Source organism: Pseudopodoces humilis, chromosome 7, assembly GCF_049639895.1.
Source record: "Pseudopodoces humilis isolate 2021_Gansu_Grassland_sample_001 chromosome 7, ASM4963989v1, whole genome shotgun sequence".
In the NCBI taxonomy this organism is placed as follows: domain Eukaryota; kingdom Metazoa; phylum Chordata; class Aves; order Passeriformes; family Paridae; genus Pseudopodoces; species Pseudopodoces humilis.
Window position 1 is genome coordinate 12499819 of NC_142206.1, and position 13318 is coordinate 12513136.

A 13318-nucleotide genomic window follows, 5' to 3' on the forward strand; every position below is an offset into this window, starting at 1 on the left:
AGTGTTCTGCTTCTCCAGGGATGAGGAAGGGGTGGACCCTGAAAACAAAATAAAACAACTAACCCTAGAGTTAAAGAGGCAAGAAGCGGAAGCTCGGAAAAAGAGGCTAGAACAGGAGAGGCTTAACTCTCTTAGTGAACATTATGAGCAATTAGAGAAACAATACAGCAATTGGGGGTTGCCAAACCCCAACCAGAATCTTTTCATAGATCTAATGCAAGAAATAGCCACAGAATTAGGTCTATCTAACTGTTAGATCTGTGGCGGTTTAAAATCAGCTGAAAGATAGCCTTGGAAGGGAGAGGAACTAACCCCAGAGTAACTTCTAAAAATGAGAAGGCTCTAAAATATCAAAAACAAAACAAAGACCAGAGGGAAAAGAATTCACTGATTTAGTAGGCTATACCCCGTGTGTAAGCACACTCACGGTGAATTCGGAAAGCAAAACAAAAACCTGGCAACCTGAACCACCCGCGGGCTATTGGAGTCGCTCCCGGGGGAATAACTGTGAATAGATGGAAATAATTGAACTTTACTGGTACAAAAACTCTGGGGCCAATCCCTTCCATGAGCTAATAGGATTGAAGGAATATTGAGATGATCCGGCAAAGTTGAACAAGGGTTGGGAAGCTCCTAATAGTATATATTGGATATGTGGAAAAAGGCATACAGCGAGCTACCCAGAAAATGGAAAGGATCCTGCACACTTGGAATAATTCGGCCCTTTTTCTTTACTCTACCTAAAACAGAGAGTAAATCATTGAGCCCCTCTCTTTGAGACATTAAACAGACAAAGGAGGGAATTAAAACGGAAACTACCAATAGCGGGAGGCAACCAGAAGTAGAACGAGGAAGAATGACCTGCCAAAAGGATCATTCAATATTACGGGCCCGCTACTTAGGCAAACGATAGCAGCTGGGGGTACAGAACCCCCATTTATCTCCTCAACAGACTTATCAGATTACAAGCGGTGGTAGAGATAGTTTCTAACCACACTTCAGAAGCCCTAGAACTCCTAGCCAAACAACATTCACAAATGAGAGCTTTTGTGTACCAAAACAGACTAGCTCTCGATTATTTGCTAGCCGAGAAGGGAGGAGTGTGTGGCAGATACAACGAATCCGAGTGTTGTATGGAAATAGACGATTACGGAGAAACAATAAAAGGATTGGCTGCTGAAATTAAAAAAGTAGCTCATGTGCCAGTCCAAAAATGGAATTCAATCCTACAAGCCTCCTGGTGGGACCAGATATTCGGGCAAGGGGCTTGGTGGAAGAAACTAGTATTTTTCATCACTTGTTCAGTTGCCGGAATCATTTTCCTTCCCTGCTTAATTCCTTGCTTCATCAGACTAATTCACTCTGTTGTGCAAGGAATGCAGATTGCCACACTTCCAATCGATCCTGAGAAAGCACAAGGGAGACCTACTCCTCTCTCTAAACTAATAAAATTAGAGGAAGAAAAAGAAAACGAAAATGTGATTAAAGCCTTAAAGAATTTTGAAAATAAATATAACCTGGCACAAGCATATAGTGAGAATTCGTTAACGGACTGGGAAAAAAATGAATGTGAGTAAAAAAATTATTATAGTCCTCCCCTGCAGAATTAGATGAAATAACACGAATTTTTAATGTAATGGATTATTAGGCGGGGGACTGTGAGAAATGAACTTGTAAAAATTCGTAGAAATCTAAATAAATGTATATAACAATAATGATATAAAATATAAAGTACAGTATGACACACAAGCCCTTCCCAGATCTAGCCACGAATTCCCACTCAAAGGATAACGATCCTAGCCGGCGCCCATCAACAAAAAGAATAGACAGGACACGGCCCATCAAGCTGACAGGACAAAAACTCCTCAAACTGACAAGGACAGGCTCGGTGACCATCAACGGGGAAGAATAGACAGGACACGAAACATCAAGCCAAAACGGAGAGGCTCCGACGAGATATTCATCACCGGACCTGAACACCCCGCCTTGCAGGCTACCGTTGGGGGAAGCCATCAGGTAAACAAAAGGAAAAATCCAGCCGAAATATCCATCGGCTCCAACCCGGATCCAGCCATCCCATCCGGATGGCCTGAACCCAATGAAATCAAGAGCCACTCAGAACTTCTTTACATATGAGGAGACTCGGTCCGGACGTCCATTCGACTCTATTCTCCAACGCCAGGAAATCAATTCATACGACAATCAAAGACTGTTGATGAATGGTGCCTGCCTGGAATTTGGCCTCAAGGCTAAAAATCCCTATAAAAACCCCGGACAGTTTACCCTCCTTCGTGGATTTGGGAACACCTATACCTTTGAGTATAGACCCCTGTCCACCCAGCGCTGCGCTGTTTGTTTTATTGTGGTTTTCCCTCATTGTTTATTTTTTTATAAAAATTGTTTTATAATAAATTGTTTTTATTTAACCCAAATCTGCCTTTGCATTTATAACATGAAACACAAACAATTCTGTGTTTTTTCACTCTAGTCTGCCCTAAGGGTCCTGGTAACAAGAACTTGAGTTACCCTTGCCTTGAGGGCCAGGTCATAACATATTCCATCTCCTATTTCTTTAATTTTCCCTATTGTACTCTGCATTAATAGTCTTTCTATGGCTAATTTTTATACTAGTGCTGAAATACACTCTACTAACTCGCTTTGTTTGTTTTTTTAAGAAACACTAAGTTTTTTCCAGTTACGTGATACATTCCTTGCTTTCAGTTCAGGGGAAGTTTATCTGAGGTAAAACAGAATATTTGTCATGTTCTCAAAAGTATTTGCTAAGAAAACAAACTAAAACATGCTGTATGCCATTGCTTAGGATTAATAGGACTATGAAATACTTTCATATTTTATGTGTAACATTTCACATACTTGATATGTGCAGTGTGCAATGTTACATACACATTTTCCACCATATATACATACATTTTCTACCAGCTTTTGCCATGGTATACCTTGATTTATGTACCTTTAAAAAATCTTTGATGATTGAAACGTGAGCATATTCTGTATTTACAGGTGTATTTTTAATAAAAAGAAAATAAACCTACGTGTTTTTTTAAATGTCAAATGCTGCTAACTCCCCTTGAAGTGGATGTAAGAACTAACTCAATGGCTAACATCTGACATGTGTCTTGCTTTGATGAAACAAAGATTTAAAATATGATTTCCTCCCTTCTGTATTTATCTCATTGTTCTTCCTCTCAGCTTACTTCAATTACAGACTTGTATTTCCATTAGTATATCTATCTATGTTTCTGGGAGTAAAATACAAATGTTCTAACATGAGTTGCAAGTTGGTTGCAAGACCAGTTTTATTTTGGTCTAATGGACAGTAGTGGGTCTGGATAAATATATGCTTAACTGTTAAAAATATCTATTTTTTTTTTACTATAGTGCAAAAGTATAGTATGCTCATGAGAGAAGCCATCTTACTTGGATTAAAATCTATCTGTAATGCAGAAAAATACCAATTATTTGAAATGTTATAGACAAAATTCCGTGCCAAGTCTGGTCTTTCAATACTTAGGAGTTCTCTGTAGATATTATACATAAAAGGCTGGACACTGTAGGATATTTTGTAAATTGCATTTTTCTTTTCAGAAAAAGATTAAATTTAATTATTATTTGCAATAATCAATGTGGATAAAACTGCATGAAGGGATAAGAAGAGCATGCAGTGACTTCCTAGGCAGTTTGGTGTCTAATGTATGGTAACCTAATCACAGAAGAATACTGCTTTAGACAGTCTTACTTCCTTCCATCAGTAAGAAAAAGCAGCAGCTACTCCTAAGTGTTTACTTTAATACAGGTGGAGAAAGTAAGCAGTTGTGTTCATCATAGTACATCTTAGAGAACTGATAGTTTCTAATTTTCCCCAGGAGTCACAGCTGAAAGCTCTGAAGGAGACTGTGCAGCTTTGCTTGTCTTCTGTTCTGCGCAATCAGCCTCCCACAATGAATCTAATCTCTTCAAAACCACCTGAGAAGCTGAATTCCTCAAATACAAAGAGCTCCAAAGTTCCATTTCAAGAGACAAGTACCAAGGTATGATTTCTGTCTTGGGTGGGGATTTTTTAACATCTTCAAAAGGTTGTCCCAAAGGGCTTCATACTGAAACTAAGGAGGAATTCAAAATCAGTGGAAGATTAAGACAAATTTTGAGGATAATTCTAAGACTGTTTCCGACGTCAATAAATTGTTTTCTCAGTTGGGAAGCAGCTACATTTTACTGAGTAACAAAATTCTATCACTTGGCAAATGGATTATGTCTGCACAACAAATCTACAATGAAGATGGATTTGCATTTAAAATAAATGGGGGTGTTAATTCATAGGATCATTTACCTTTTAGGCACTGATAATGAGTTTGTGGTAATACAGCGCTAAACAGTAATTTGGGGTTTGCTTATCATGGTTTCTTTCAATGGAAAAAAAAAATTATATAAAAACTATAAAATAATCCGGGACACCCAAATCAAAATTGCCAAAATGGATCAATGAACTTGAAAATAGGCCATAGGGAATATTCCAGTCTTGCAAGATGAGAAGGGCAGTTTCCGAGAAAGCAGGAGGAAAAAAGAGATGAAACGTGTTTTGAGTCAATAGATTCAAACATTAAAATACAGTCAAGATTTACAATGATTAACAACTGTCCTAGTAATTTTCATCTCCAGTGTTGCATTTTGCTCCTGAATTCAACTGATACAATAGATAGATCTAAAGAAATCCGTAATTTCAGTGAAAGGAAGGAAAGGACACTTCAATGTCCTCCTTTCATTCCAAAACTGAAATAATTTATAATTTGTATATGGCAGTTGTTTGTATTCACTCTTAGTGCACAGGCTGAAGCCAAAAACTAGTAATCTTTCTACATGTAATTGAAATTAAAATACAATTGTGGAAAGCAGAAGATAATTATAAAACTGGATATCTCATCACTACTATTAAAATTATGACTGTTGATTCCTTAATAACTGTTTTACAGAAAGAAGCAATCATTCCCAAAAATGATTACCTCTGGAAAAAAAGCAGTGTGTTAATTAGTAGCAGCACATGGGTATGATAGTGTTCATGTAGATTAAGCTCACTGGATCTGGTTGTATAAGACAGCAGACTTTTCTTTCGTAGGTCATGCAAACTCAAAAGCACTTCGGGATCTCAGGAGCATATTGTTCCTAATTAATGTGGCTGTAAAATTGTTTATCTTGCTCTTATTGTCCTTGTCTTCAGTTTGGAAGTGTTCATGCCTCTGTCATGAGAGCAGAGAAGTACTGAAGGATAAGGGCCAGCTAGACATTATGTCTGTGTTTAAAACTGATCTAGGGTCAGAGCCTTTGGAGAATTTGAGGTCTCCTTCATGTTACAGATAGGGGACATGAGAATACAGAACAGAGATTAGAATTAGGTTTTTGATATTTGACTGAAATAGAGAGTACTTTTCCTTCTTTTTTTTTTCAAATGACCATAATAGATTTTGTGTTTAGTGTAATTGGTAAAATATGTCAGTACTTCTGTGCTACAGCCTTTTGAGAAACCAGCCTTTAGTCCTCTATCCAGAAGTGCTTGAATAAGTTAAAATGACTCTTAATAGGCAGTTCTCATATTTCTCTGCACTTGGCATATGCCATGAAAATGTCTGAAAGAATAATGGTCTGTAAACCTCTTCTTCCACACATTGACACCTGATTATTAAAAATCTGTGTATTATCTGTGATTATAAAACTAATGAAATCTGCTACTGTGAATCAAGCTGTTAAAGAATCATAGTCAGTCACCCTGCGCACTCAAGATAGATGTTTTTCTATTATGATACCCTTTCTTATAGATCTTCTCCTTGGCTTTTTTTACTCTGTGACAAACATCAGTTAACTCTTAAATACAGATCTGTAGCTCTCTTTTTCATTATTATTAGATTTGCATAAATATTTTGATATTGCAGGCTAGTTTTTGGGGGGAATATAAATGTATGTGATTATTTAAATGTATTTTACATAGAAGTGGGAACTTAAGATGAGCAGCACTTACAATCCTGTCCTGTCTCATAAGCAGCACTTTCACCTTCAGGCAACAAATGATAATTTGTCTGGTAAATACTTTAAGATATTCTCATCCAGCATAAAAATTTCTTTCTAAAATGTCAGACTTACTTTAAATCTATGGAAGGATAAATCATTCAGTGTGTAATAGCTGTACCACTTGGGGACAATTTCCCGGGGGTGGGGGGGGGGTACGCTTCCTTATTAAAAAAAGAAGTTCCAAATTAGTAGGTTGTATATTTGAATTCATTATTGGTAACCATAATACCTGACAGCTTGTTAGAGGTATTTATCACAAGAACCTGGTGTAGAAAGAATAAATAGGAAAGCAAGTTGCCACATTTCTTGAAAAGAAAGTACTTAGTCATTTTGGTTTTTTTAAGAGAATATGATATGAAAAAGAATAAATTAGGTTTAAAAAATGTGTGCAAAGCAGTGCATTATTAAGTGCCTGAATCAGTGCAAAATAAAGTTGTTGTCCTGGATAGTTCATTAATCTGGAAAATTGTGTAGTAATGGGAAATTATTACATTTAAATGATAGAAAAAGTGATCTTAAAGTGATCAAAAGCAGTATAAGTCTGAAGTATTTTTTTTTTACATGTCTTAAATAAATATTTGCAATGTACAAGAATGTAAAATACAGAATTTACCATTGTAAATTTGCACTAATATTTCAATTCAAAGCCATTTTGCCTGTCATGGACTTGTCATAACAGGTACTGTTATGTGTACCTGGTACAATGTGTACTTGTGCCTAAAGCTGACATTGGTAAATGGATTTAGGGTGCTGTGCATACAAGTTTCAGTGACACAGCTAAAATAAAGCATAAGTAGAAGGAAGATAATTAATCCTGAACCATGAGGTTTTTAGCTTTCTGTATTATTGACAATTACTTTTATTATATAGTTTTGATACTTTGAGAAGGGTGACCTAGAACAGAGGCTAGAGAGAGTTAAGAATAAAGTAGGTATTTCTTGAAAGGCCTTAAAAGATACACCTTGAGTAGTACAAGAGCCTGGCCAGGGCTACACCCAAGATAAACCTAAAAATGGTCACAAAAATGGATGACTAGTCACGAGGTCTCTACATTTTTATAAGTTTTGGTCCATCTGCATAACAGGTTTGTCCAATTACAGCTTCAGGTTATGAAGTTCCATCCTTCTTGTTTTCTCTCTTCAATCCACCACTGTTTATGCTTTTGGGCCTGAAACTTTTAATGCTTGTCCCTGATATCAAGCTAGAAAAGGATTTGTTTTGTCTACCTACTCTGTGAAGAGAGCTCACTAACACTTAATATGAAGCTCAAAACTACACACCTAGGCAGCACAGAATATGAAAAATATGAAAGCTTAAACTTAAGGTATCAGTTTCTTTTTCACTGTAATGTCAATAATTATTCTATGTTCTGCCAGTGGAAAACACTTCCAAACTCCTTGACAGATGGACATATGACAGATCTTTTGTTGTAGCACCTTTCTTGCCTCATTCCCATTACAGAGGTGGTGATGAAAGAGAATAATGAAGACTGAAGAGGACTGAAACTCTGCTTTCCTTTTTATTCTCTAGACGAATGCCCAAGGACCTGGATACTTAAAGAGCCTACTTTGTGCATGAAAATCATAATATTGACTGTGCTGCCAGTCATGGGAAGTGTGGGTTGGTGTAATCAGAGAATCAAAGCACTGGTAATTAAGACCTAGTGAAGAATTTTCTGCACTTAGTCATGGCATGACAAAAAATCTCTGTGAATTTATATGGAGCTAGCGGAGAGATTGCATTCTTACTCCATTTCTATTAATTCCTCTTCCTGAAAAAAGTTTATAAGGTTATTACACCTTACAAAAAGCAAAAAATTGTAATAATACCTTTGGCTGTGCTGCGTAAAGATAACCTGTGCTCCAAATACAACAAAATGAGCTGTGGGACATTAACGGCAAACCAAACTCAGAAGTGAAACAGAAGAAAATTCTATTTCACATACCAAGGTTGAATACAAAAATCATGAGGAACACAGTGATTGATTGTTCCATGTATTCCTCAAATTAATTCCTTCTTTATAAACACCCTGCAGGTTTTGTGTATTTTGTGAACTGCACTATTCTAAAAGTGGAAATACACTTGAATTTCAAACTAAACAATAGTACCCATATGTACACTCAATATTGTACATAGCATAGGTTGAAAGACAACCTATGAATGCCACATGACTGTGTGGATACTAAATGCAAAAAGCAAGCAGGGAACAGAGCCTGTGTGAAACAAAGTCATACAGGCTTCTCACTGACCTGGGAAAGCATAAGAAGGAATCCAAACAGTCCTTGGTAAAAGACAACAATTTGCAGGTGTTGTTTAGTCAAGGGGTGATGTTCCACTTAACCAATGATGGTGATGTGTACCTTTAATGACCAATGAGAGTTTCACCTTTTGGACCTTCTTGAACATGTGTATAAAAGCAGATTAAGAATAATAAACTTTGCTCTCTAGTACAATGAAGCTAAGAGTCAGTGTCGTACTGCTTCACCATTCCTAATATAGTGTGACATGAGTGTTCTTGTCTCAATGGAGAAAACACGGGCTGAATGGAATAAGAACTATCTTTCTGTAGAAATGCATAGTACAGACTGAAAGGCCAACTACTACTCCATTGTGAAAAGATTTAAAGATCTTGCAAGAAATTTAACCACTTTTGTGATTAAAAACTTCAGCAAGGAGTAATTTCTTTTGCCTCAGATATATATTGTGAATATTTAGGACTCCAGCATATATTACTGAGTGCAAAAATTCAGAAAAGTTCAAGTACTGTGTGCCATCCTCCCTTTCTTTGGAAATAATTCTTTCATTCCTCATCAAAGTAAGCTTGGGGAACTTTATATCTTTGTATAGACTAAAAAGAGTTCTTGTGGGAGCAAGGAGAAGAGCTTGTGAGACTTTTCAGAGAAGGAACAAGTCTGGAAAGATTGTCAAGACCAGGGTAGACTCTGAAGAGCATTTTGAAATGGCCATGTAGAAAATTAGAAGGCTGAGTTTTCTGGTTTGGTACAGAAAAAATTGTATTTAGGTAAAATTTAATCTCACTGTTATTCTGAGTACATAAATATTGAATATCTATTACAAATGCAGAGCAAGGTTGCTGAAAAAATAGCATCATCACAGTGTCATGATTCTTAGATTCTTCACTAATTTGATTGGGGGGGGTGAATTTGGTTTTGTATAAAGGGTATATGATTTAACTAATGTGGTGGGTTTTAGCACTGGCTAAAATCACCAGGGCACTTACTCAATTCTCGCTGTGAGATATGGATTAGGAGAAGGGCAAAACAGGCTCCAAACTTAAAAGTTTTGATATACTATTTTTAGGTTCTTGTTCTTATTTCATATACAAAAGTAGAAATTGTTGACTGAAATACTTATATAAAATAATAGTATATATACTAAATATTTAGTAATATATACTAGATCAGTCATACAATGTCCATATCATACATAATATCAGGGTATTTTAATTACAAAATTGACTAAAATTTGGAAAAAATAAATACAGTCATATGTGTACATTTCTTCAAAATATACAAGTACATTTTAAAGGAATGAAAAAAAGTGTGAAATGTTTGGATCCAGTCCTTAAATTGAGATTTAACAAAGTTTTCATAGCTAGAAAACTGAAAAATTAACCATCTGAAAGACCCAAGATACAATTTATCATACTATTCCATAATGAAGGTTCTGACCACTGGATCAAAGCAAGAACCTGTGAAAAATTACTACTGTACTGGTCAATAGTGAACTGAACATAAGCCAGCAGTGTGCCCAGGTGGCCAGGAAGGCCAATGGCATCCTGGACTGTATCACGAATAGTGTGGCCAGCAGGACCAAGGGAAGTCATTCTTCCCCTGTATGTTGCACTGGTGTCCAAGTACCTTAAGTACTATGTCCAGTTCTGGGCCCCTCAGTTTAGGAAAGATGTTGACATGTTCAAACATGTCTTAGAGGAGGGCAACAAGGCTGGTGAAGAGCTTGGAACACAAATCCTGTGAAGAATAGCTGAGGGAGCTGGGCTTGTTTAGCCTAGGAAAAAAGGAGGCTCAGGGGAGACCTTATCACTCTCTACAACTCTCTACAACTACCTGAAGGGAGGTTGTAGTCACATGGGGGTTGGTCTCAGCCAACCACTGACAGAACAAGAGAATGCAGTCTTAAGCTGCACCAGTAGAAGTTTAGGCTGGACATTAGGAAAAAATTCAGTGGAAGAGTGATTGGGCACCAGAATCATCTGCCCAGGGAGGTGGTGGAGTCTCCATCCCTGGAGGTGTTTAAAAAAAGACCTGATACAGCACTCAGTGCCATGGTTTAGTTGATAAGGTGGTGTTAGGTCATAGGTTGGATTTGATAATCTCAAAGGTTTTTTCCAACCTAGTTAATTCTGTGATTCTGTAATTGGGGTTATTATTTGGAAATAGTTTTATGCTCACAATTGGGGGAAAAAATAACATGTAACCTCATAACTTTATCAGAAGGAAAACCTGAAGGGCACAAAATATTATATATGTGGCTTTATGTTAGATACATAATATATGAAACATATAGATATGGTGCTTGGGGACTTGGTATAGTAGTGCATCTGGCAGTATTAGGTAATGGTTGGACTTACCTTAGAGGTCTTTTCCAACCTCAGTTTTCCTATGTTTCCATCTATGGTCAGCTATAAGCAAACGGCAGAAGCATTGAGGGCAGCGTATAGATTTGTGCTCCATCAAAGTCTTAGGAGTCAGCTGCTGGTACCTCAGAATTTATCAACTTTTGTTGCCTCCTTTGCTTCTTTGTTAGTTAGTTTGCCTAACTTTGCTTCTGCCACAGTTAATGATATCACCAAAACCTTCAGTTTCAGGGGCCTGCAGATCATTGTGTTCAACTGGGATTAGAAAACCAATTAAAAAGAGAAAAAGGCAATTACTAAATGTAGACTCAGACACATTTTGTACAATGCAGTAATGACATGCAATCTTATAACCCTTTCTTAATGCATAAACATTAGAAGAATAAAATGGCATTGAAAAATTACACTATCCATTGTTTTAGGATTTAATTTCAAAGACAAAGCAACACATGTCTCCTAAGATACTTACCGCAGAAATCTCAGGTACTGTGAGTGTCTGTAAGACTAATGGAGCAAAAATTTTGCTTTTTAATAGATAGAAGGTAATTTAATTACAGAAGCATGACTACCATGACTTATTTATTCATATAAGTCTCTCCTATTCTGCTTTTCACAGTTACCTTTGGGCTAATAGAGTTTTATTCTCATTACAATCATCTAGACAGCAGCTATAATTCTGTATTAATATTAATGGTGGTTCACAAGGTTATGGCAATTCTTGCTTGTATCTTATATTTCTGGAATTTACATTAGCTTATGTTTTTGCTGTTGCTTCATAAAGATTCCACAGAACTTTTTCTACAGCCCTTTTTCTTCTGTTCCTAATTTTTAATAAATTTTTATTACATGCCGGAAACATGTTTAACACCAGAGACCATGAGATTGAAAGCTACAGCTCTTGGGGTTTATTACTTACTCTGCAGAATGTACATTAGTACATTATATTGATAGTAAATTAGGTTTAGAGAGTTTTTTCCCAACTGAATACAATCAAGGAAAATTGGAAAAAAGCACCTGGTACATCTTATTTAGTCTGTAACACCCCCCCAAAAAACCCCCCAAAAAACCCCCAAAACAAACAATATCCTTTTCCTTCAAGTTTTAATGCCATAATCTTTAACTTCATTTCATTAACTATTTGACTTCACTCCTCTTTGCAGAGTGTAAATAGCTGGAGTGGCCCATTACCCCAGGGTTCAACTCTGAAATTAGCAATGTGCTAATGGATTAAAAGGTAACTGTTAATTGTTTAGTGCTACACCTTATTGTGGCTGTATATTGCAGATCTGTTTGCCTGTAAATGAAAATTACTCCAGATATCCTTTTTTAATTACAGTCTTTACCTGTCAGATGTTTCAATAAAGTCTCCCATAATCTAGTACATAATACGTCTCAAAATACTGTGGATGACTGCTTGACAGTGGTTGAAAATGTGTATGTATATACAAAATATAATTTTTTTAATGAATATTTTAAATAATATAAAAATCCAGATTGTTAGGTATGGTGAATGGTCACATATGGATCTGTGATTAGCATCTACAGCATACATCCAGCTTCCCTAATTTTGCTTCAGTCTAAAGCCACAACCCCAAACTACAGCAGCCTCAAGCTTACTGTGATACTCATCTGATTTCTGGACAAGCTTATCTGTCTCTTTCTCTTTCGCAAACAGAGAAAGAGAAGACCCCTTAATTGCTTTTCAGATATTATTATTTTAGACATATCTTTACTCACATCAAGTTGGGTTTTTTTAAATGTTTCTCTTTTTTTGCCTGGTGACAGTCGGTGATGATTGGTAAAATTACATTATTTCTAATTTTAGATGAAGTTGCATTTAGCAGAAAAATAATAATATATTCTTCCTCTTTTGACTTTCCCAGATGATGTGTTTGTTACATGTTCTGTTAAAAAATATGTGCATGTCAGCAATGACAATAAAACTGAATTTATGTGTCCTTTATTAAATCCTATTTTTCTCATATATTTTGAAAGACGGTAGTCCATATCTCTGTTGGTTGAGCTGTTGTCATGTTATTATATTGTCAGGTAATCTTTTATAAGAGCAACTGGTTAAAAAGGGACTTAAATAAACAGGCAAGTAGAGGGTTTTTTTAAAAAAGTTTCCTTTACCATACTTAAATCAATAAGAAAGCCTCTTTTAAAGCAGAATTGGGGAAGAAAAATCAACGCCTTAACGGAAAAGTGACCCCATTTATGGAATTCAGGTCATGATTCAGAAGGGTTCCAGCTTCACCAAGTTGGTCTTCCTAGGGTCTGTACTTCATCCAGGGTTGAGATTCTTTGGCTTTGTCTTCCTGAAAATACAGATGTTCGTGTCTGTGACTGTAACTTGAATAGCTGTTTCGTTCATTTGAGAAGATTGTAATTGCCTATAAAGCGTATTCTGATGGTCTGTATTATTGCTGCTCTGAGTGTAAGTAATGTTATACAGTGTTCATTATCCCATAGGTAATTGCTTTTTCCTTTGTGATGACTGCAGAAAATCAAGAGTGTTGTTGAAAGAATGTGTTTATTTGGTGATTTCAGTTTCTTAGTATTATAACATCAACCTCCCACACACAACTGAAGATGCTAAGTATCTTAATAATTATAGAAAAG

The 13318-nt window shown here is 36.3% G+C and overlaps 1 protein-coding gene across 4 annotated transcripts in view; it reads left to right on the forward strand.

The window, feature by feature from the left end:
- The window catches only part of LUZP2 (leucine zipper protein 2), a 286406-nt gene that overhangs the window by 251575 nt on the left and 21513 nt on the right, over window positions 1-13318 (forward strand). For 3 of the 4 annotated variants that reach the window (XM_088058249.1, XM_088058250.1, XM_088058251.1), the window contains one exon: window positions 3885-4049. In XM_088058249.1, coding sequence (XP_087914375.1) covers window positions 3885-4049 — 165 coding nt within the window. Of the gene's footprint in view, window positions 1-3884; window positions 4050-7539; window positions 7622-13318 lie in introns of those variants that run through there. The other variant, XM_088058252.1, reaches the window with a different exon arrangement.